Source organism: Periplaneta americana, chromosome 12 (genome assembly GCF_040183065.1).
Source record: "Periplaneta americana isolate PAMFEO1 chromosome 12, P.americana_PAMFEO1_priV1, whole genome shotgun sequence".
NCBI classification, from domain to species: Eukaryota; Metazoa; Arthropoda; class Insecta; order Blattodea; family Blattidae; genus Periplaneta; species Periplaneta americana.
Genome location: NC_091128.1, coordinates 134,179,660 through 134,206,472, shown reverse-complemented (window position 1 = coordinate 134,206,472; position 26,813 = coordinate 134,179,660). Strand labels below are relative to the sequence as shown.

The window sequence follows — 26,813 nt, the reverse complement described above, 5'->3', positions numbered from 1 at the left end:
ATTATATTATTTTATAATATAATTTATGATATCTGAAATATAAAATATTATTATTACAACTAGTTTGTCACTGAGAAATAAGGAAAAGCTGTTAACTTGAATTTATTTGAAGCAAAGCGTTACTGGATTATGCGATGAGGTAGGCGATGTTTGGATCCTGTGTCTCAACTCTATACTCAGTTATTATCTTAGCGTATGCTCGATTACACTACCTCTAGCGCTTGAAAGTGGAACTAACCGCTGGCGCACAGAGAAACAAAACACAGGAAAATTCGCTCAGTGTCCATTCTTTAAAATCCCTATTCGCTGGGGACATCATTTATTTTTACTAATATTTCTAATATTAACCTGGCTATACCTTTGAATCAACGATTGAGAACCAGAAATCCCCTTCCACGACTGGAGTTCGTTGATACTGCCGTAATATACAAACAAATCTCTTTACTAGGTATAGGAGGGAAGAAAAGTAGTTCATCCATTTACGTAAACTAGAAAATATCATGCTTTGGAGTTTGATAATTTTCATTAGGTTTTTGTTTAATCAAAATACAGTACAGTATTAACAATGATTGTTTTTACTCACGAACTGAACTGTCCATGCGGACGTATTCATTATGAAATGTATATTATACTGTCTACAGCACATTAGCGTACACTATAGAGAATGAAGTTAAATTGAAAAATAACCATAATACGGATATTTAAACACATTTTTGAAAATGGTGGCCGTTCATTTCATACAGGCTTCAGTTCTAATATGCATATTATCGCACTATAGACTATTGTACGTAATTGCAATTACCAGGTTCGTACTTCGTATCAGTAACTCATGTTGAAATAATTCTGTACCTACTCTATAAAAGAGTACCTTACGTACTTTAAATTAATCTTCACTTCTGCCCGATCCGAAAAGATAAAATTACTCAGGCATGCTATCTACTGTCCGTCCAAGTGGTTATGTCGCAGGGTCGTAGAAAGGGAAGACATCACGTGACAGATAATTACTTAACGAGGCCGTTTTATTTAAGTTATTTTAAACAATTGTATGGGTATAAAATTACGTAATGTCCAATTCCTAACAGAAATTAATGTTCTCAGAAAAGAGCTAAGACAGCCCAGCCACTAGCATTTACAGAGAGGCGAATAGAAGCAGGTGGGGATGCGATGTAGGCAAATGGACGACAGTACCTGTGCGAAAATATTCAATATTGAAAGCTCTTTCGTCAATGGAAAACGCGAACATATTTCTGGAACGAACTGTTTACTACGACCATAAGGCTACTATGACTGTATATGCAGTCTTGGATCTATTCATTCATTCATTCATTTCATTTCATTTTCATTCATTTATTTTATTCCATAGATCTTACATGAGCAATGAAGCTTTAAGATGTGGAACAGGTCAACATTTTACAATATTACAATTACAATTTTTACAAATTTTTATAGTTTTACAATTTATTAATTTTCTTCAATTTTTACAATTTTGTGCAATTTTTTTTTTTTTTTTTTTTTTTTTTTGGCGAGATGTAGTGAGATGAGATGAGGTCCGAGGATTCGCCAAAATATTACCAGTCATTTGCCTTTTGGTGGGGGAAACCTCGGAAAAACCCAACCAGGTAATCAAATCAAAGGGGTTGATGCCAAGGACTCGCCATAGACTCGCCATAGACCATCCGGCTTCAGTCCCACGGCTGGGGAAAACCTCGGAAAAAACCAAAGACCAAAGGGCGATCCAACCCAAGCCCGAACGCAGCTCTGGATCAGCAGCCCAGCGAGTCTGCCGACTGAGCTACATCGATGGCTCTACTAAAAGTATACCATACATAGCCAATCAGATTATAAAATTTACAAACGCAAACAATCATTCATAAGTTGAGCTATATGTATAATACAAAACAAGTTAATTAAATTTAAGGCATAACCAATTCAACCAGTTGTGATATACAGAAATTGATAATACATATCATGCAAACTACTTCAAATTACAAACACAAACAATTTATCAGTAGAGCTATATAGATTACTACTCAATTTAAAGCATATACAATTCATCGGCCAAAACTATACAAATATATACAATACAAAGTAGCATACTTTCATTAAGCTATACAAATTTGTGCAATTAATATCAAGTAGATTAATTCAATTTATAATCATAAACAATTCATCAGTTGAGCTATACATATTACCATTCAATTTACAGTAGGTATATATACAATTCATCAGTAGAGCTACACGGACTAGTAATCATTTTAAGAACATATACAATTCATCAGCCAAACTATACAAACATATACAATCAAATTAGTTCAATTTACAAACTTATTTTCGTTAAGCTATACAATTCATATGAAGTAGATTAATTCAATTTATAAGCTTAAACAATTCATCAGTTGACCTATACAGTATACTATTCAATTTACAGTACATACAATTCATCAGTTATGCTAAACAAAAAAGTACAATACATAGTAAACAGATTAAGTCAATATAAAAACATATTTTAGTTGAGCTATATAAAATTGTACATGTCATTTAAGTAGAATAATTCAATTCACAAGCATAAACAATTCATCAATTGTGTAGAAGGTATGAGTATGTAAAAATTGGTTAATTCTTTTCTGAACCTTTTCTCGTGGTTCTTCAAATCTTTAAGATAATTAGGCAGTGCATTGAAGACTGTTATACATGAATAGCGAACTCCTTTTTAAAACAGCTTAGACTAACAGAGGGTAGATGAAGATCTGAGTTATGTCTTGTATTAAAATGATGAATGTCTTGATTAGTACTGAATTTATCTTGGTTCTTAATATACAGCATCATCATGTGGAGGACGGTTGAACTTCATTAGTAGAAGGGGTTGGAGTGAAGTAAATTCAAAAACTCAGGTGCAGTAAACATTGAAGTAAAAATAAAATTATGTCCCTGTATATCGTTTGTGGATAAATTGACTTCTTGATACAGAATATGAACAAAATCTGAGCAATAGTTCACGACACCGGTGTTCGGGGAATGGCACGCAATGGTATAGATACCGAATATGGGGTTTGGAGCCAGGAGAGCTGAAAACCTGTATTGTCCTTGATAATACCGAAATCGACATTTTTAGCAACATAACATTATATAATATTTCGTATGAAGTTAAAAAATATAGCTCCCAGCTACAGACTTAAGCCAAGAACTTTCAAGGACGACCGGCATACGTCATGTAATATAGGCTACATTGCCATTTCTGTTATAACAGCACGTTCCTTCAGATAATACACTCGAGTGGACTGGTAAGGCATCACTCACTCGAAACGTCAAACGACACCCATCATTTCATTAGACAACCGTCAGTCCGCCACCACTACGAGGCGTGTGAATACCATATAGTGCAAGTACTTGACTAGGCAAGGCCGGTTGGACGCGTTTATCTATTTACGTTTTACTTTTTGTAGCAAGAAAACTTAATCGAAAGTGATTCCGACTGCAGAACTGAACAATTTTGTTCATTTGTCTATCAACAGTGAATCTAAAGAAATGTCCAAGAAGGCAGGGAGGAAGAAATCGGATAAGGCGGCAGTAAACAGGACCCACATAGAGGAGGATAGTGCCCTCGTCCAGGAATGTATTCAAACCTTACGCGAGCTTTTACAAGGTAATTACAGTAAAGTATTCTTTTAGGAGCCTTTCAGGAGGATAATGATGATCTGTACTATTTTTGTCTAGTTAATAGACCTAAACTACAAAAATAATAATTTTCGCGGTGTTATCTGAGTTCAAAATTAATTAAACATTTGCAGTAAACTCTTGTGATTTGATGTTAATCAAAAGGCTTCATATGTAGTTTTGAATTTTTCTGGAGAAAATAATGTTGAACTCTGTGTAGAATATATTACAGCAGACGGGTAGAAAGTTACTGTCTACTGTTCAGTGCACGGGAATTTTGTCGTTTTTAACCTTATTTTCGTCCAGCTTCAAGACTTTCAAGGCCTAAGCGGGGTTGCCAGATTGTGATGAGTACTAGTCGTTGATTTGCGAGTTACATGTAGTCTCAAGTCGCCTTAACCCTTAAATTTACAATGTATCCTATAGGATACAACAGGTTAATAGAGTACATGCTATAATTTTAATAGAACAATGGTAGGAAAATTAAAATTTCACAATACTATAATCTTGTACAACATATTATAGAATATGGACATTGTGATAGTTACTTTCTTTACGGTCGGACCAGGTTTAATAAACTAGTGTGAGAAATGAAGCTTTGCCAATTTAAGGGTTAAGAAAAACTAATAATAACCACCGGAAGCCTTTTTGAATAAAATGCAATGAAGTATGCGGTATATTTTACTTAAGAGTTTGAATTGTATATGCACTTATCCAATAGGGCTAAAGTGTTACATCTGTTTACATCGATTCACACCTTTGGTGGGGAGTACTGAGAGTAGGCATTGCTACTGTGTATAATCTATGACTCCATTGTCCGTTATATCACAATCTAGTATATACAGTCACGACGCTTGAGTTGTTGAGGGTACTAGGAACAATAAACTGTGCCGGTACTATTTCGCATTGTCTGTGATGAGGCGATAGTAGCGATCCTAGCGGTTAGTAACTATCTATGGATGCATATTCCCTACGTATTGAACTTCGTGACTATATACTGGGCTGTGGTTATATCATCTCTTTGAGTGTTCACTAAGAACACTGCCGCTGTCGTACCACAGTCTAGTATATACAGTCACGAAGCTTGAGTTGTGAGGGTGCTAGGAACAATAGACTGTGCAGGTACTATTTCGCATTGTCTGTAATGAGGCGATAGTAGTGATCCTAGTGGTTAGCAACCATCTATGGATGCATATTTACTACATATTGAGTTTTGTGACTGTATATACTAGACTGTAGTCGTACTATGCTAAAGACGAGTGACAAAGAACTTTGTATTGTGTTTATTAATTCTATTATTAAAGAAGCTATATGAATAAAATAAAATAATAGGCCACCGAAATTTTCATAATAATTTTCGCACTACTTACATTTACAAATCAATCACGTAAGGTAGGCTTAGTCAAGTATCCTATTAATTTCAGAATTATCTTCTGAAATGAATACTAGAACAATTCTGAACATATATTGTTTCAAATATACTACTGGTAACCTTGTGTTTTGAGATACAAACATAAGCATACATAAATTATACAGGGACATCATTTTATTTTTACTTCAATTTTTATTGTACCTGAGTTTTTGAATGTACTTCACTCCCACCCCTTCTACTAATGAAGTTCCAACTGTCCTCCACACAGAACCAAGGCCGCATGTAGTAAGCAGTACTGAGTTAGTGAGTATAGTACGTTCCAGAAATATGTTCGCGTTTTCCAGTGACGAAAACTTTCAATATTGAGTCCGTCCGTTTGCCTACGTCGCATCCCGATTTCCCCTACCTGCTTCTGCTCGCCCCACTGTAAAGGCTAGTGGTTGGGCTGTCTTAGCTCTTTTCTGAAAACATTAATTTCTGTTAGGAATTAATTGGACGTCTACGTAATATTATACAACTGTTTAAAATAAAAGGGCCTCGTTAAGTAATTAACTGTCACGTGATTTCCCCCTTTCTACGATCCTGCGACAAAACCACTTTGACGGACAGTAGATAGCATGTCTGAGTAATTTTGTCTTTCCGGGTCGGGCAGAAGTGAATATTGAATTTATAGTACGTAAGGTACTCTTTTATGGAGTAGGTACAGAATTATTTCAACATGAGTTACTAGTACGAAGGACGAAACTGGTAATTGGAATTAGATGCAATAGTCTATAGTGCGATAGTATGCACAAAAGAACTCAAGCCTGTATCGAAATGAACGGTCACCATTTTCAAAAATGTGTTTAAATATCCGTATTATGATTATTTTTCATTTTAACTTCATTCTCTATGTTGCACGCTAATGTGTTGTAGACAGTATAATATATGCCTACACTGCATAATGAATACGTTCGCATGGATAACTCAGTTCGTGAGTAAAAATACTTATTGTTAATACTGTACTGAATTTTCATTGAACAAAAGCGTAATGAAAATTGTCAAACTCAAAATTGCGATATTTCCTAGTTTACGTAAATGGATGAATTACTTTTCTTTCTTCCTATCCTACCTAGTAAAGTGATTTGTTTGTATTTTATGGAGTATCATCGAACTCCAGTCGTGGAAGGGGGTAGCAAACGGAGTTTCCGGTTCTTTACCCAAAGGTATAGCCAGGTTAATATTAATGATGTTAGTAAAAATAAAATGATGTCCCTGTATATACGACTAGTTAATTTAATTTGTCTATGTTTCTCTTGCTATTCTCTCAACAGTCTGGAACCCGACTTTGGTGAAAGTTCTCCTCGCTGCTTTTACAAAACCAAACACATTATTAGACTAGACTTTCGTAACACGTAGTTAGAGCAATGTCACCCCTGCAATGCCAGCCCTCCACCGAAGTTACGACAAAAGATAATAATATTGACAAAGGACAGGAAGGAGTCATGCATTGCTTGAAGTTGCGCGATATTAGCCAAGTACGTACTGTACTTCGCAGCTGGGACCATCCCAGGACCATCCCACGTTTGCCTTTGTTATAATACGTCTTCTTCTTCTTCGCCTTCTTCTTCTTCTTCTTCTTCTTCTTCTTCTTCTTCTTCTTCTGCACTTCACGGTATAGGCAAACTGCCTGTTCCGTCCTCACAGCATATCTCTCCATCTCTTCTTTGGTCGTCCCACGTCCCTCCTTCCAATCGGTCAGTATTGATACAGTATATATTATTATAATGTCCCGAAGTACATATGATATTTCCATGCAGATATTCTGCGTCATCATACGATGAAAGAGTAATTGAACGGAGAAAAATTCTCTCCGGCGCCGGGATTTGAACCCGGGTTTTCAGCTCTACGTGCTGACGCTTTATCCACTAAGCCACACCGGATTCCACACCGGCGTCGGAAGAATCGTCTCAGTTTTAAGTTCCAACTCTTGGGTTCCCTCTGGTGGCCGCCCTCTGCACTACGTCATAGATATCTATGAACCTAGGACCGAAGTCCACACATGTGCTGAGGTGCACTCGTAATGAGTGACTAGTTGGCCGGGATCCGACGGAATAAGCGCCGTCTTAAATCACGAAGTGATTTACGCATATCATATATATTATTATAATGTACCGAAGTACATATTATATTTCAATGCAGATATTCTGCGTCATCATACGATGAAAGAGTAATGGAACGGAGAAAAATTCTCTCCGGCGCCGGGTTTTGAACCCGGGTTTTCAGCTCTACGTGCTGAAGCTTTATCCACTAAGCCACACCGGATTCCACCCCGGCGTCAGAAGAATCGTCTCAGTTTTAAATTCCAACTCTTGGGTTCCCTCTGGTGGCCGCCCTCTGCACTACGTCATAGATATCTATGAACCTAGGACCGAAGTCCACACATGTGCTGAGGTGCACTCGTAATGAGTGACTAGTTGGCCGGGATCCGATATATGATATGATATGATATGATATGATATGATATGATATGATATGATATGATATGATATGATATGATATGATATGCGTAAATCACTTCGTGATTTAAGACGGCGCTTATTCCGTCGGATCCCGGCCAACTAGTCACTCATTACGAGTGCACCTCAGCACATGTGTGGACTTCGGTCCTAGGTTCATAGATATCTATGACGTAGTGCAGAGGGCGGCCACCAGAGGGAACCCAAGAGTTGGAACTTAAAACTGAGACGATTCTTCCGACGCCGGGGTGGAATCCGGTGTGGCTTAGTGGATAAAGCGTCAGCACGTAGAGCTGAAAACCCGGGTTCAAATCCCGGCGCCGGAGAGAATTTTTCTCCGTTCCATTACTCTTTCATCGTATTGATACAGTAATTTTGTTAGTCTCGAATTGCTCATCCTGTCTACGTGATATAACCAATTATTACGGTAGCTTTCAATTTGTTCGTTTATAGAAACTGTCTGCAATTCTGTTCTAATTTCTTCATTTTTAACTTTGTCCGTTAGTGTGCAACCTGTGGTTCTCCTTAGAAAATACATTTCTGCACTTTGAATTTTTCTTTTTGTACTGTTCGAACTTACCCAGACTTCACTTCCATATAATAACGTTGGGACTGCCATTATTTTATAAAATTTCATTCTAGTTTCTTTTCTTGTTTTATTTCTTAATATCTTATGGATGGTGCTACATATCATCTTAAATCTGGACAATTTAGTGTCTGTCTTTTAAATTTCCTGAGTAGACACTCATTTCGCAACCTAAATATTTATAATTGGACACCTGCTCCAAGGGTTGTTCATCAATTATAATTTTTGATTTTATTTGCATTTTTCCCAAGAAGGCCATTATTTTAGTCTTACTTTTCGAGATTTTAAAGTTATAGTTCTTCGCTATCTGATTTAATATATGGAGAGAGTATTGTAAGTCATTTTCGGTTTTCTGTTTTAAAACCATTTCATCTGCATATAATAAAATATTTATTTTTCTTTCTCTGTTTATTTTTATGCCTGGGTTAATAATGAGTTTCCATTTTTGAATAATGTCATTCATATAAATATTAAAAAGGGTTGGCGACATGCTACACCCTTGTCTAACTCCTTTATTTACTATTATTTCTTCTGTTCTGTCATCCCCTGTGTTAATGATTATTTTAGAATTCATATACATATTTTTCACTACATCTATTAAGTGCTGAGGGTATCCTTGTTCTTTCATTATAAACCATAGCTTTTTTCTGTTTACTCGATCGAAAGCCTTTTCAAAGTCTATAAATGCGACATGAGTTTCGAGATTAAATTCCTTCCTCTTCTCAAACATCTGTTGCATGATAAACACATTATCAATTGTGGAACGTCCGGGTCTGAAACCATTTTGTTCCTCCTCCATGAGAACTTCTGTTATTATTCTTAGCCTTTTATTTACTATTCTTGTATAGATCTTGTATATTGCATTTAAAAGGCTGATTCCTCTATAATTTCTGCAGTCTTCACTGTTCCCTTTCTTAAATAGCGATATAACTTCTGCTATTTTCCATGATTCAGGAATCGCTCTAGTTCTCCAACATTTATTAATTAGCTGTAGTAGTCTTCCATGCAAAGCGTTTCCTCCATATTTTAATAGCTCTATATTGATACCATCCGGGCCTGTTGCTTTTCTGTTTTTAGTGTGTTCTATAGCTTCTTTAAGTTCTTCAAACGTAATCCCATCAATCTCTTGCATTTCCGTCTTCTCATTATTTATGTCAGTTTCACTTTCAGTTTCTTCCAACCACAATTCCTTATAGTGTTTTATCCATCTATCTTTACCTACATCTTTTTCCGTTTTATTCAATTATTTGATTACTTTGTATGCGAAATCTTATCTACCATGTATATCGTCTTCTATTTCGCTTATAAATTTTTCCCAAGAACTTTGATGAGCATTTCTAACTATTGTCTTTGCCTGGTTTCGTTTCTCCTTGTAAATCTGTTTAGATTCTTCATTCTTTTGTTGCAGCCATTGTTTACAGGCTTTTTGTTTCTCTTTAATTGCAGTCTCTATTTCTGGATTCCAAATTATCAGGCCTTTCTTACTTCTGAATTTATTCTTTCTACGTATAGCTTCTTGTGCTGCTTTTTCTATACAGTTCTTGATATTTTGCCATTCTTCTTCGATATTTTGTCCATTAAGTTACTTAGTAGATATTGTTGTAATCTTTGTTGATATAAATTCCTTATGCTTTCATCTCTGAGCAGGTATACCTTTAAGACTTCTGTGTTATGGCTTCTTGGTTTACTTTTCATTTCTTTCCATTTCGAGAATAATACAAGTTTAGCCATTACTAAATAATGATCTGAATTAATGTCGCAGCCTCTGTATACATGTACATCTATTATCTGTGATCTTAATTTGTCATTTATTATAACATAATAATGGATCTCAAACCCCTAGCACTCCATGTATATTTATTAATGTCTAGTTTCCTAAAAAATATATTAGTAATTTTAAAATTATTCATGCTTGCGAACTGTATAAGTTGTTGTCCATTCCTATTCAAACATTTCTCTCCATTTGGTCCCATTATTTTCGGGATTGGTGTATTACCGACTCTTGCGTTGAAATCTCCACAGATTACCATGTAATCAATCTTATTTACCTTTTCAATTGTTTCTTGTAATTGTTCATAGAACTGTTCTGTTTCTTGTTTCTTGCCTTCCTCAGGAGCGTAAACGCCAATTAGTGTTAAATGACCTCTGTCTACTTTCAGTCTTACGGTGATTATTCTTTCAATTACGTATGTATAATATTCTATACGTGTTTTCCATTTCTTATCTATTAATATTGCTACTCCACATTTGGCTGTTATATTCTGTGGCACGCCACTATAAATCATTGTATAATCATTTAGTTCTTTAGTTCCTTTCAATTTTTTCTTTGTCTCAGTTATATCTGCAATATGTGTATGCTTTTCTTTCAGTTTTTTTTTTTTTTTTTTTTTTTTTTTTTTTTTTTTGTAATTCCATTTCCTTCATTCCTAATCCTCTTACATTCCATGTTACAATATTTAGTTTATCTTTGATTCCCAATCGTTTGTCCTTTTCGCGCCTAGGTTGCCGTATTTCAAATCCATCCGGTTGTATGCTGTGCTGAGTCTCAGTAATGGTTAATTTCGGTCTGACTGCGTTACGAGCGCCGTGCAAACCTAGAAAGGTGGAGGGGCTGCCTCCTCAGAGCTCCCAAACACACTCCCCTGTCTACTAACCCGGCAGGGAGGGTTGCTCCTTCCGCTTCTCTCGCCACTTTGTTGTCCATTCTTGTAGACTTCGTGCCTCGAGGACTGTTGGAGTCTTCACACGTTACCCTGTGCAGGGGATCTCGATATACCCCGAGATACTGGGTCCTTGTCACTATTAAAATAGTGTCCACCCCCGCGACGCTATAATACGTATAATCTACAAACCTGCATCAGTTTCCTTTCTGTCGATAAGGTGGGTTGTTTCAACTTTTATAACATAACCTATGTAGGAATAGAGTCATCATTACCTTTGTGCGAGATCGTTCGTATTTGCTTGGTTTCCGCACAAAACCAATCCGCGGAAAGTCTAAAATTCCACATTCAGTATTCCCAACCTAACACACATAACAATTTCCCTCTTCTTACCGCTTAAGTGACATACTGATTTTACTGCTTTAGGCTTTTAACATATTATTTTTAGAGACGTTCATTATAGTAATAATTATAAATTGGAAACTTACCACTGCAATTTCACCTAAATTGCACTGTTAATTATTGTTTTTAAATATTTGCAAAAATTAAGTAACTCCACTAAAGTTACTGCATTCGTGATGCAAGTAACATTAAGGAAGCCGTGAAAAAATCAACAAGATTCCATAGACTGGGGAAAAAAAAGACAGACGTATATCACGGCCTGCTGGAGTATAGTAAACACAGAAAATATTTTAAACAACAATGTTGAAGATAGATATTTTTGTTTTGCAAATTTGCAGTCATTGAACAGAAACCAAGACGGAGATTTCATTGCAACTAATTAGGAATTCCTCTTTCAGGTATGTAATAAACGATCTTCGCACAAAATAATGTACGATACACGAGCGGTATGTTTTCTTTCAATTCTCGGAAATTAAAAAAGCTCAACTACGTTTCGCTTTTTGAAACTTTTCCTCGAACATGAAAACTTCTCTTGTAATGCATATTACTATTAAAAGCCACTGTACTTCACAAAGCGAGGAACAATACCTTCGTAATAGAAGAGATCAGAATTATATGAAATATGTGTTGCACACAGCATTTTAGAACACTTGTGAATAATTGTTGTTCGAAAGTTATATCGTGTTCTATGGTTTTACTTGTATTTGATTGTGCATGCAATTGTGTATGTGAATGGAAAATATTTTGCATTACTGTTATCTTGTGTTTAGAAGAAGGTGCATATTGTTTCTTATCTTAGCCGCTTTTCAAGCTCAAAATTCTTTGTTTTTTTTACTTAAACGAGGACTATTGGGAGAAAAATCGTTTTCAGTTTAGTAATTGATTCTTGCATACTTTAAGATAACCGTATTATTTTTCTATTTTTAAGTGTCACTGAAGAAAATAACTTTATACAGTCAAATCTCTTTATTTGGACACCTCATTATATTGGAAATATTATTTTCTTGGAATCGGACAAATATCTATGCTTTTACATGTTCAATAATATCGTCTATGTTTGACACCCCTCAATCCTGGAAGTTGGACACTCATTATAGTTGTCTTGGACGATTCTCTTGTTCTATTGTATATTTCTGCTACCTGTTTAGATCCAGAGCGTTGCCATAGCTGACAAATTGTCTTCATATGTTCGTATCGATTAGTTGCCCCAGGCCTTGGTATTTAGTAAAGAATAATGGATGACCTTGCAGGCTATGTTACAAATGTTCTTTTATTTTGTTAATATAGTTTCTCTGAGCCACAGAAATGTTTCATGTGATATTACAAAAGTGATACAAAATTGTTAAAGGTTGGAAACAAATGATACGTTACCTTCCGTCCTTTATTTCATTTATTGTTATGTTGCGCATAGAAAACGATATCCAAGATAGCAAGCGTTCCGGTATTACGTCATTGCTTTTATCAGCTCGCATGCCATAATAAGCCAATTATGCACGATTTTCGTAGTAGTAACAACCTGTTAATAATGCTAGGCATATATGTGCATCTCATGTTTCCTTTCACAGGAGAGAAGAATCTGAAAGTGAGAACGGATGACAAATTCATGCTGAGATATCTCAGATGGCAGAACTTCGATCCTGAGCTGGCTTTTAGTAAGGTATGGAATAATGTACAGGCAACATTGGTGCGTCAATGCTTGTCAATTATTATATTTGCTGTTAGACCCGAGGCATGATGTTAATTATAACACAGACTAGTACATACAGTCACGAAGCTTGAGGTGATTTTTTGCATTTCTCGCGATACAATGCTCCAAGGGATTAGTAACTGGGAGTACTAGGAACAATAGACTGTGCGATAGTAGCGGCTAGAAACTAAAGTTCAACTGTCATTGGATGCATATTCTCTACGTATTGAGCTTCGTGACTGTATATACTAGACTGTGATTCTAACCTCGTTCTCTTTTGTTTGAAGAACAATTCCGAGCTTTGTTATCATACGTATACTACACATAAAGGAACTTATAAATGATACAACTTGGGACAAAAATTTCCGAACCATTTTATGTTCTTTCATCATCATCATCATCATCATCATCATCATCATCATCATCATCATCATCATATTTTTCTTCATTTTCGTGATGAGTGAGGCCTTTTGAATAGATCTAAATATTTTACTGTTTGTCGGCCTTCATTTTTTTCTTTTATCTGGTACTTAGGCTACTACTATATTGTTTTTGAAAGTCTTTTTTTCATTGATTACTTTAAGAGTTCCCTTCATTCTGATTGTGTACTTTTAAATTTGGTAATTTATAGCTTCAATATGTAGTTGCCTTTTGTTTCTTCATTGTTAATGACATCCAGTAGTGAATAACGTTTGATATTCCTTAAAAATGTAAATTTGTGAACGTGAATGGTATTCTCATCTTTATTTCTCATTATACAGCACTCACTTCATGACAGAACTTTAGGCATTGCCACTATTTATACAACTTTCTTGGGTTTAGTTCGATATTCGTTTACTGAATATTTTTCTAGTAGAATCGCGCTTCGGCATTTGGATAATTCCACCTGTATATTTCTGTTATAGTCGAAAGACAAATTATACTCTAAACAGACAAAATAGTATTTGTTTTAAATATGGTCATGCTTCCTGAGAAAATGGAAATTAACAAGAGAATAATTTTAACATACCGTTACAGAAATTTTTGTTGTTACACTCTGTAGTTAGATTTATGTATTGACTGTTGCGCTTTGTGGCCTACATAGTCAGAATCCAACGCACGCATTATTAAGGAAATCCTGTTAAAGTACATAGTTATCTCAAATGTCATAATCGAAACTGTTTTACCTGTAGCGGAAATGTGAGTTACTTTCAATGTCATTTAACTTAATATATAGGTACGTTGCTTATAAACTAACCGGATGAGCTACTGTTACAAAATATTTGTGTGTTATTTGCTTTCATGGATACGAAAGAGAGATGTTTTAAAAAATAAATATTGCTTCTTGGCTATTCTACGATGAAAAGCACATTAATTGATTGATTGTTTATTCAATAAATTACCATATACAGTCATTTGGGGTAACTATTGCTTGTTGGCTATTCTACGATGAAAAGCACATTGATTGATTGATTGATTGATTGATTGATTGATTGTTTACTCAATACATTACTTACGATATACAGTCATTTGGGTTAACTATTGCTTGTTGGCTATTGTATGATGAAAAGCACATTGATTGATGTTTATTCAATAAATTAGCATATACAATAATTTGGGGTAACTATTGCTTGTTGGCTATTCTATGATGAAAAGCACATTGATTGATGTTTATTCAATAAATTAGCATATACAATAATTTGGGGTAACTATTGCTTGTTGGCTACTCTATGATGAAAAGAACATTGATTGATGTTTATTAAATAAATTACCATATACAGTAATTTGGGGTAACTATTGCTTGTTGGCTATTCTATGATGAAAAGCACATTGATTGATGTTTATTCAATAAATTACGATATACAGTCATTGGGGGTAACTATTGCTTGTTGACTATTCTATGATGAAAAGCACATTGATTGATTGTTTATTCAGTAAATTACCATATTTGGGTAACTATTGCTTGTTGGCTAGTCTACAATGAAAAGCACATTAACTGATAGATTGTTAATTCAATAAATTACCATATTTGGGTAACTATTGCTTGTTGGCTATTCTACGATGAAAAGCACATTGATTGATTGATTGTTTATTCAATAAATTACCATATTTGGGTAACTATTGCTTGTTGGCTATTCTACAATGAAAAGCACATTAATTGATTGATTATTCAATAAATTACCATATTTGGGTAACTATTGCTTGTTGGCTATTCTACGATGAAAAGCACATTGAGTTGCGTTCGGGCACGGGTTCGATCCCCGCTTGGGCTGATTGCCTGGTTGGGTTTTTTCCCAGGTTTTCCCCAACCGTAATGTGAATGCAATGTAATCTATGGCGAATCCTCGGCCTCATCTCGCCAAATATCATCTCGCTATCACCAATCTCATCGACGTTAAATAACCTAGTAGTTGATACAGCGTCGTTAAATAACCAACTAAAATAAAAAATAAAAAAACACATTGATTGATTGATTGATTGATTGTTTATTCAATAAATTACCATATTTGGGTAACTATTGCTTGTTGGCTATTCTACGATGAAAAGCACATTAATTGATTGTTTATTCAATAAATTACCATATTTGGGTAACTATTGCTTGTTGGCTATTCTACGATAAAAAGCACATTGATTGATTATTCAATAAATTAGCATATTTGGGTAACTATTGCTTGTTGGCTATTCTACTATGAAAAGCACATTGATTGATTGTTTATTCAATAAATTACCATATTTGGGTACAGGTAACTATTGCTTGTTGGCTATTCTACGATGAAAAGCATATTGATTGATTGTTTATTCAATAAATTACCATATTTGGGTAACTATTGCTTGTTGGCTCGTCTACGGTGAAAAGCACATTGATTGATTTTTTTATTCAATAAATTAGGTAACTACTGCTTGTTGGCTCTTCTTCGATGAAAAGCACATTGATTGATTGTTTATTCAATAAAATACCGTATACAGTCATTTGGGGTAATCTTGTACCACTACTATCATATCTTTATACTTACCTAAAATAGTTTCTATTGAAATTGATGTTTACAAGTAAATTATTTCAGAAAACTATTTATTTATATGGGTTGAGACATAATAAACATAAAAAATCATATTTTAAATAGGTGAAATCTAACATTTAATATAAGAATTCTTTTATATTTCAATTTTGTATAAGGTACAGTTTGTATCTCTAATGGTAACTTATTAAAACATATAATACCTCTATGAGCATATAAGTAGATGATACAGAGTTAAAAAATTGTTATTTATTTCAATAATAATAATAATTTCTCACAAGGAAAGGGAGACATTTGCCTGACAGACCAGGTGACCATTCAGATCCAGACTACAAACATACAAGAATTTAATTTCATTAACATGAAAACTGTACTAATTTGGAAACTAATATTACTAACTATAAAAATTGCTATAAAATTTTGATACAATCACATTAATATTTAGAATACAAATGAGTATTTCGTATAAGTATAGAGTCCTCAAGAATTTGTAGACAAATACTTTCTATATAATGCAGCAGTATATCTAGAGATTTCAAATAATAATTATTAGTATATTTAAAACAACTTCCCAGGGACCCGAAAAGAAGACCCTTTACCTCCCATGCATGTATAGGTATATTATAGCTCTCACTGAAGTGAGGGATGCATGGACGATAAATTGCCTCCTTTTCGTCGCTCACTTTTGTTGCCTGTTATATGTGCTGCTCCATTCTCACGTGGGACCCAGAACAAGGCCCCTTTCTCTCTTCCTGTCGATAGCTGTTTTGTATGTATTTATTTACACTGCAAGTGGGCAAGCACCCGGTGGCAGTGGTATACACAATAAAACGATAAACAATACACAATAAAATTTACAGTACACAATACAATTATACAATACACAATAAAATTATATACACAATACAATAAGAATACACAATACAATTTAACACAATAATTACAATTAATAATAAAACATAAATAAAATACCTAATTTTACAATACAACCTACATATGTATAGGCCCTACATAAGTTTCAATAGTCTTTCACTTTACTCTCATCTCACTCACTGTAGTGGCACTATGACGCATTTCACTGACAATTTAGGACACATTTCACTGACACTATAGAACACATTTAATTGACGCTATAAATTATCACTGATCGGAACTATTCACTGCACTGTAAAACCATAACTTCACTGACTCACCTCGCTTCACTGATACAACAGTTCAAATAAGTCAAATAATTACACCCTTATGCATACTTATAAACAGAACTACATTTAAACTAAACATTTCTAGTCTAAGGCCCTCTTACATGCTATTTTTAAATAATTTACAATTCAAACCAAGGAAGTAACTCGTCAGGCTAAATAAATACACATCACCTTAAAAAATTAAATGTTAAATGTCACCTTAATTTTAATTTGCACTTTATACACAACTTTTTAAAGTTATTATTGAATCTCCTTGAGGAAGGACAGCCCTCAAAGACCGCCGCAGGTAGGTCATTCCAATCACTTATAGTTCTATTTAGAAATGAGAATTTACGTACATCCGTTTTCTGTTTCCTACATTTGATTTTAAAATCATGATCGTTCCTACCATAGTACGTTGGCTTTTCTAAGCGAGCCGTTATGTCTACCCATGCTTTCTGACCTAGATGTGCTCTGTACAATGATGTTATTCTAGTTTTCCAAAGTTTCCCATTTAAGTTCTTTTATCGTATCGTTTCCATCTTCTCTTTTACCTTTAACAAATTTAGCTGCTCTATACTGGATTCTTTCTAAGGAATTTATCTGATATATTGTATTTTTTGTTAGCATAACTGATGAATTGTATGTACTGTAAATTGAATAGTATACTGTATAGGTCAACTGATGAATTGTTTAAGCTTATAAATTGAATTAATCTACTTCATATGAATTGTATAGCTTAACGAAAATAAGTTTGTAAATTGAACTAATTTGATTGTATATGTTTGTATAGTTTGGCTGATGAATTGTATATGTTCTTAAAATGATTACTAGTCCGTGTAGCTCTACTGATGAATTGTATATAGACCTACTGTAAATTGAATGGTAATATGTATAGCTCAACTGATGAATTGTTTATGATTATAAATTGAATTAATCTACTTGATATTAATTGCACAAATTTGTATAGCTTAATGAAAGTATGCTACTTTGTATTGTATATATTTCTATAGTTTTGGCCGATGAATTGTATATGCTTTAAATTGAATAGTAATCTATATAGCTCTAATGATAAATTGTTTGTGTTTGTAATTTGAAGTAGTTTGCATGATATGTATTATCAATTTCTGTATATCACAACTGGTTGAATTGTTTATGCCTTAAATTTAATTAACTTGTTTTGTATTATACATATAGCTCAACTTATGAATGATCGTTTGCGTTTGTAAATTTTATAATCTGATTGGCTATATATTGTATACTTTTAGTAGAGCCATCGATGTAGCTCAGTCGGCAGACTCGCTGGGCTGCTGATCCGGAGCTGCGTTCGGGCTTGGGTTGGATCCCCCTTTGGACTTCGGTTTCTTCGGAGGTTTTCCCCAGCCGTGGGACTGAAGCCGGATGGTCTATGGCGAGTCCTTGGCATCAACCCCTTTGATTTGATTACCCCCTTTGATTTGATTACCCGGTTGGGTTTTTCCGAGGTTTCCCCCACCGGAAAGGCAAATGCCGGGTAATATTTTGGCGAATCCTCGGACCTCATCTCATCTCACTACATCTCGCCAAAATGTAAAAAAATTGTACAAAATTGTAAAAATTGTAGAAAATTACTAAATTGTAAAACTATAAAAATTTGTAAAAATTGTAATTGTAATATTGTAAAATGTTGACATGTTCCACATCTTAAAGCTTAATTGCTCATGTAAGATCTATGGAATAAAATAAATGAATGAATGAATGAATGAATGAATGAATGAATGAATGAATGAATGAATGAATGAATGAATGAATGAATGAATGAATGAATGAATGAATGAATGATAGGGATCCCAACATGTAGTTCCGTATTCCATTAACGTTCGCACTAACGTTAGATATGCTATTTCCCTCGATTTGGGGCTAGCCTTTCTTAAAATGGTGGAAAATGGATTCGAACCTTAACTCCAAACACTGCCTACACTCTAATCCACCGCGCTACCGCCTGAGCCACGCTGCCACGTTTTATTTTAAATAAGATTAATTTAATTAATAATCTTAGTACCTTAATTCGCCAACGTTGTAAGTTTTGAGACAAATACATGGTAAAGAAAAAAATGGAATTAAATAAAAATCCAGGATCTAATTTTGTAACACATGGAACTTGGTATCCTGTCGCTTTTTGTGGAGGAAGATTTTGAATTTAATTAGTACCTGTTTATTCGCTGTTTTCAGCTGAAAGAGATTTACAAATTTCGAGCAGAAACCAAGGAATGGCATTGTAACAAGCCGCCCTGTGAGTACGAGACTATACATTCACTCAACTGTCAGGTGATGCTCGGTGAAAGGGACAACCGAGGTCGTCGTGTGTACGTGGTCAAAGTAGGTAAGTAATGCTGATAAGTGTAAGGCCCCATAGCGCGAGATAACCAAGCTTACAGGAACTCCTACTTAACCACCAATAATATTATGAAACTAAAAGCTTAGTTGATTTAACTGTTTTCATTATAAACAATGCGTTGACATTTTTTTTGTTATCACAACAGCTTAACTCAGAGTAAACGACTATGCAAAGGAGGAAAAAACTTTGGGAATTATGAAAAAGAGAGCGATCCCATCACCTAATAATACACAGTAACGGACATCTACAACAGCAAAATAATTATAAAATATAATTTAAAATTATTTAGTCTAGCCGAAATTAACAGAGGAGTGTGCCAAGGATGTTCTCTTTACCAACAATAATAATAATAATAATAATAATAATAATAATAATAATAATAATAATAATAACACTTTATTGCCAGAACAAAGATACATATTGATTTTTTTTTTAATATAAAAACTCTCTAGCACCCACAGGAAGAGTAAGTTACATACTCGTGCTCAGGGAGCATTCCACATAAGTTAATGTTAAGATATTCTATTGAATAATAGAGTAAAAAGTAATAAAATAAAATAAAGAAGAAGAAAAAACATATTTTATCAACAGTAATCTCACTAGACGTTTTGATTTTATCGATAAATCTGCGAGTGGAACACGAGCAGATTTATCTAGAGAAAATCAAAACTCGAGTGGGATTTAATTGACTATTACACGATTAGAAGAAAGTATATAAAGATTAGAAGTAACGAAGTACTCCAATACAATAAAATATTAATTGACTTACGAAAATACAACTGTCTTAAAATGTATTATTGTACCATCTCAACATTACAAATATTACGCTAGATGCATGCTAGATGGCAGTAGTGTCTTTATACAGACATTGTAATGATTACTATTCAATAAATCTTAATATTAAACAATCTCTGATACGTGACTATCCATAATATCATATAGCAGAAGTTCTTTTTATCCTCTCAGAGCAGAAGCTATAACATAACCTAACTAATATACACAAGTGTTAGAAAAGTTTTAATTAATGACGATGACATAAAAAATAAACATGAATAATTTTAAAAGGAATAATTATTGAATGTACAATTTTCAAATTTGAATGTGGTTGGTGGTTCAATTGATGTTACATTGGACGTGTGCGTAATAGAAGTGGAACTCGTTGATTTAGGCCTACATGGTGTATTCAACTTATTCAGAATTTCCGAATGAATAATTTTAAAAGGAATAATTATTGAATGTACAATTTTCAAATTTGAATGTGGTTGGTGGTTCAATTGATGTTATATTGGACGTGTGCATAATAGAAGTGGAACTCGTTGATTTAGGCCTACATGGTGTATTCAACTTATTCAGGATTTCCGAATGGTGCTCTTCATTTATTTGTAAATCGGATTTCAGAAGATGCATAGGTACGATCAGTGATTTTTATTAATTCTTGTTCTTGAATGCCAATGCGAGTCATATTTGAAACTGCTGTGCATCGACTGGAGTGGTTTGTATTTTATATATATTTTTGACGTCCAGACCAGCGCAGTTTCAAATGTTGGCAAACAAAGAAACAAATGCTAGGGACGCGATAAAATTAAACAAATGCTAGAGACGCGATAAAATTAAACAAATGCTAGGGACGCGATAAAATTGTGCGATAAGCAGCCATGATTGGTTGAAATACGTCCTTTCGTACCGTTTTATTGGTCAAAAGTAGTATGACGTTGTAAGAGTGTAATAGTCACAATAATTGAACTCTAAATTTGCTCTGTTAACAGAAATTTTTATAATTTTTTTGAAATAAAGAGCATTAGCAAATTGTATGTTTGGGAATTTATCTTTTATCATGTTATAAAGCCTTGAACCGAAGTTGCTACTGTGATTATAAGCTACAGTTGTAGTACATTTAGGAACCGTCAAGCATATGTTGTCTGATCTTTTGGTTTTGTATTTATGTGAATATAAATTAAATATGTTTCGGTTTTTATATACGAAATCCAGTAATACATTGTTATAGATTTGATGGAAGTCAAATACTTTAATACAGCAGCTCTGAAGGATAATCAAGAGGTTTATTAAGGCATATTTTTATTATTCTTTAGGATAGTCCATATTTTTAATTTTTAATTTTTTTGTTCTCACCACCTGAATTTATTCCTTTTAGTAGAAAGATGATATGTGTGAAATTTCAGCTTTATTGAGCAACAGAAACATGATATATTTATGAGATTGATCTACATGTCATTTAAGAAAAAATGGTACAATTTTCAGGTTGAAAATCTAAGCGTTTCCTACAGGCCTGAGACCAAATCAATACAGATATATTGATACCTGGTATGACAGATAATAATTGATGGAAGTCAGCTGCTATTCAAACTGTTCATCAGTTACCTTTGTAAACGCAAAGTCGAATTCCGCACATTCTGGAATAAAGGCTATAGATAATCAGCACAATGAACTTGCAAACAAAACGTATTTTGAAGACAGCTATCGTGTAATACTTTTACTGCTGTCAAACTTATGCCAGTTAAAGAAAAAAAAAAAAACTTCCAGGGGGGGGGGAAACATGGCATCTGGCCACATAAAGAACCCAGTGCATGCGATAACGATGTGGTATCCAACCAATTGGGAGAGACAGGAGGAATAAAAGAAGAGAAAAGGGGAATACAGGGAGAAGAAGATGGAATACAAGGAGAAGAAGAGGGAATACAAGTTGAGGAAGCCGAATACACGGAGAGGAAGAGGTATACAAGGAAAGAAAGGGGAATACAAGAAGCGAAAATAGAGAAAGGGGAAATACAAGGGAGTGAAAGGAGAGAGAAGGGAAAAAGGAAGGAAAGAAAGTGAGAGTAAAAGGAGAAGAGGAGGAATACAAAGAGATAAAAGGGGAATACAAGCAGAGAAAAGGGGAGTACAAGGACAGAAAGGTAGAGTACAAGGACAGAAAGGGGAATGCAAGGAGAGAAAGGGGGAGTGCAAGGGCAGAAAGAGGCAGTACAAGTAGGGAAAGGGGAAGTACAAGAAGAGAAAGGGGAGTGCAAGCAGATAAATGGGGCGTGCAAGGAGAGAACTCAAATGAGCTGACAAGAAGCCAGAACTCAATTATGAGTGCACACAAATACTGTGTGACTTAAATTGTGGCTTGTGTACAAGGAGAGAAGTTGGGGTACAAGGAGGGAAGGGAGGAGTACAAGGAGAGAAGGGAGGTGTACAAGGAAAGGAAGGGAAATGCAGGTGAGAAAGAGGGAATAAAAGGAGAGAAAGGGAGAGTACAAGAAGAGAAGGGAAGAGTACAAAGAGAGAAGGTGGGGTACATGGAGAGAAAGTGGAGTACAAGGAGAGAAGGGGTGTACAAAGAGAGAATTGAGTGTACAAGGAGAGAATGTGGAGTACGGGGAGAAAAGGAAGGTGTAAAAGGAGAGAAGGAAGGAGTACAAGAAGAAACTGGGGAGTACAAGGAGATAAAGGAGTTGAAGAAGAAATAGGGGAGTACAAGGACATAAAGAGGGAGTTGAAGAAGAAATAGGGGAGTACAAGGACATAATGCGGGATTTGTAGAAGAAACTGGGGAGTACAAGGAGATAAAGGAGTTGAAGAAGAAATAGGGGAGTACAAGGACATAATGCGGAATTTGTAGAAGAAACTAGGGAGTACAAGGAGATAGAGGAGTTGAAGAAGAAATAGGGGAGTACAAGGACATAAAGAGAGAGTTGAAGAAGAAATAGGGGAGTACAAGGACATAAAGAGAGAGTTGAAGAAGAAATAGGGAAGTACAAGGACATAAAGAGAGAGTTGAAGAAGAAATAGGGGAGTACAAGGAGATAATGCGGGATTTGTAGAAGAAACTGGGGAGTACAAGGAGATAAAGGAGTTGAAGAAGAAATAGGGAAGAAATAGGGGAGTACAAGGACATAAAGAGGGAGTTGAAGAAGAAATAGGGGAGTACAAGGACATAAAGAGGGAGTTGAAGAAGAAATAGGGGAGTACAAGGACATAAAGAGGGAGTTGAAGAAGAAATAGGGGAGTACAAGGACATATAGAGGGAGTTGAAGAAGAAATAGGGGAGTACAAGGACATAAAGAGGGAGTTGAAGAAGAAATAGGGGAGTACAAGGACATAAAGAGAGAGTTGAAGAAGAAATAGGGGAGTACAAGGAGATAATGCGGGATTTGTAGAAGAAATTGGGGAGTACAAGGAGATAAAGGAGTTGAAGAAGAAATAGGGAAGAAATAGGGGAGTATAAGGACATAAAGAGGGAGTTTAAGAAGAAATAAGGGAGTACAAGGAGAGGAGGGAGGAATGCAAGGAGAGAAGGGTGTACAACGAGGGAAGTTGGAGTACAAGGAGAGAGGAGGGGGAGTACAAGGGGAAGAAGGTAAGTAAAAAGAAGAGTAGGGAAATAAAAGGATGACGGAGTGAAAACAAGAAGAAGAAGTAGAAGAAGAAAAAGAAGAATACAGGAGAACAGGGATAACAGTGGGAATAGGTGGAGATCAAGGAAAAGACAAGAAGCAAGGAAATGGCAATTAGAAAAAAGAATACAAGGAGAATACAAGTAGAGCGGCGAGAGAAGGGTTGCATTTTTATGTGACGGACATTTATCAAGTTACTCTTCCATTCCTAGTAAGGATAAAGACGTAGTTCTACGTCAGAAGCAGTCACTTAAGAGACTGAGCTATAGCTAGGCTTCATTCTCTAAGTTAATTTGAGAAATAGTTACATAATATATTTTATATTATTTCAAATATTATTGTTCGGCGTCGGGGTTGTATCCGGTGTGGCTTAGTGGATAAAGCATCAGCACGTAAAGCTGAAAACCCGTGTTCAAATCCCGGCGCCGGAGAGAATTTTTCTCCGTTCCATTACTCTTCCATCGTATAATATATTTTGATGTGTCCTGGTTGTTTCAGGAAACGTTGATATGAACAACAAAGCTGTGACTGTTGAACAGCTGAATCATGTGGACGACATGTGGCTTGAGCTGATGCTGGAAGAAGAGGAAGTCCAGAAGAACGGCATAGCTGTCATCATCGACCTGGCCGGTTACTCTTGGAAGATGTTTCGATGGCTGACCCCCACTAACGTCCGTATATCATCCCGCAAACTCTATGTACGTGAAAGCTTAAGTATTTGACAAAATAATAGCACATCATACATAATCGTTTAATATACAATAATATTATCTAAGCTTCTTTATGAATAGTAGTGTGTACATTACAAGGATTACATCACGATTTATTAATTTAGTTTTGAAAATGCACTTCTTTGCAAATCATTTTCTAGGTGAAAATTGAAATTAAACTCCGATTTTCTATTTTGTGTTTAAAAAACTTACAAAACTTGCTCTTTAAAACAAAATACAAAATGAACCGTAAGTAATGTCATTAATTTCAAGAGGTTACTCTTTGAGACATTTCAAAGAAAAAAGTTTAATACAATTTTGTTCGTTTTTGCCTCCTTTTCGAGATAAAAACTGTTTTATATTAAATATTTCATGGCGTGTTTTGAGAAAGCCGTTGATTTAATTCCCAATATGCTCAGTCAATTTAATAGAGCAGTGTATTATGAAAATAAATTATTTAAAGAATTTCAGTTTTCTCCTTTAAATATGCACGAAAATGATCAGAACAAATGTAACATTTTAAAATTCGTTTTCTGAACGAAAAGTTACATTTTGTTCGGATCAAATTTCTGTATATTTGAAGGACAAAATAAAGTTATTTCAACCATTTATTATCATAATACACTGCTCTCTTAAATTGACAGAGCATATTGGGAATTAAATAAATGGTGTTCCCAAAACATGCTATGAAATGTTTCATATAAAACGATTTTTATTTCGAAAAGTAAGCAAAAACAGCAAATACTATTAAACTTTTTTGTTTGAAATATGTCAAAGAATAACCCCCTGAAATTAATGACATTAGTTACGGTTCACTCTGCATATATTGTGAGGAGCAAATAAGCCCTTTAAATGACTTCCTTGAATTTGGCAACGCATGTAATTCATACATCCTTGTTTTTAAATGGAGTTTACGTAAGTTGATATTTTTAAAACTTAAGCACATTTTTCTCTGAAACTACTGAATGAATTTAAATAAACTTTTTACAGTGTTTTTTGCAGCCTGTGATTTACAATCTAGACCTACGAGTTTATGAATATACAATTTATTTGATAACAATGCATTTTACTTATGAAGTTAAAATAAATTCCATACTTGTTTACCATTTTTCTACCTATTTTGGTGAACAATTTGCGTCAACGTGAATGCCGTTGATATTTACGCTTTCGCTCTAAAGAAAAAAAAATAGGTGGTTATTTTATACTGAATGTGAATTAAATACAGTATTTACATTTAAAATTGACATTCAGTTTAAAATAACTGCCTAAAGTAAATTCATTTTTCTGCTTTAGAGGAAAAGCGTAAATACTGTATCAACAGCATTGATACCTTGTGTGGAGACTCGCCGTTGTGCTGACTTTACGTCACAGGAATTCCGCGGTATCTCTGTACAGCGTCAGGTTGTGAGAAAAGAGAGGCGAAGGCGTTTCAATATAATCATGCTTAGTAACTACTGTTTCGCTTTGTGATTCAGTGATATATATTTTTTTGTTTTGTGCTACTTTTTTTACTGCTGTATTTAGTATAAACAAAGAAGAGAACGATAGATTCAACTACCCACCATGAGAAGAAAGATACAATTAAGTGCGACTAAAGCACTGATACGCAAACATTTTATTTTCATATTCTGCATTATAGTCAAATTTATGTATCTTAATTTTTAATGACAGTCTAACTGCTAAATCTGGCGATGAGCTTATCGAGATATAAATATTGCGCCAACAGTAAGTTTGCAATAGTAATATACGTTACAAGAGCGGTATGTTGACGTTTTCATGTTCGAGGAAAAGATTGAAAAAGCGAAACGTAGTTGAGCTTTTTAATTTCCGAGAACATGAAAACAAACATACCGCTCGTGTATCGTACATTATTTTGTGGGAAGATCGTTTATTACATACCTGAAAGACGAATTTCTAATTAGTTGCAATGAAATCTCCATCTTGGTTTCTGTTTAATGACGGCAACTTTAGAAAACAAAAATATCTATACTCCAGCAGGCCGTGATATATGTCTGTCTTTTTTTCCCCCCAGGTCTATAAATGCGAACTTAAAACAAACGGTAAGGTTATGTAATGATTTATTTTTCATTTTAATATTTTAACAATATTATTTATATAACATATTGCAGTAATAACATCGGCATCAGGAGTCTTGTTGATTTGTTCACGGCTTCCTTAATGTTACTTGTATCAGGAATACAATAGTTTTCGTGGAGTAGTAGACTTTACTTAATTTTTGCAAATATTTAAAAACAATAATTATTAACAGTGCAATTTATGTGAAATTGCA

The 26,813-nt window shown here is 34.6% G+C and overlaps 1 protein-coding gene across 1 annotated transcript in view; it reads left to right on the top strand.

Moving 5' to 3' along the window:
- The first annotated feature begins 3,247 nt into the window (after window positions 1-3,247).
- The window catches only part of LOC138710904 (clavesin-1-like), a 40,739-nt gene continuing 17,173 nt past the window's right edge, over window positions 3,248-26,813 (top strand). The window contains exons 1-4 of the mRNA XM_069842097.1: window positions 3,248-3,643; window positions 12,738-12,829; window positions 19,248-19,398; window positions 24,312-24,511. Of these exons, the coding sequence (XP_069698198.1) occupies window positions 3,526-3,643; window positions 12,738-12,829; window positions 19,248-19,398; window positions 24,312-24,511 (561 nt within the window). The 5' untranslated portion in view covers window positions 3,248-3,525. The remainder of the gene's footprint in view (window positions 3,644-12,737; window positions 12,830-19,247; window positions 19,399-24,311; window positions 24,512-26,813) is intronic.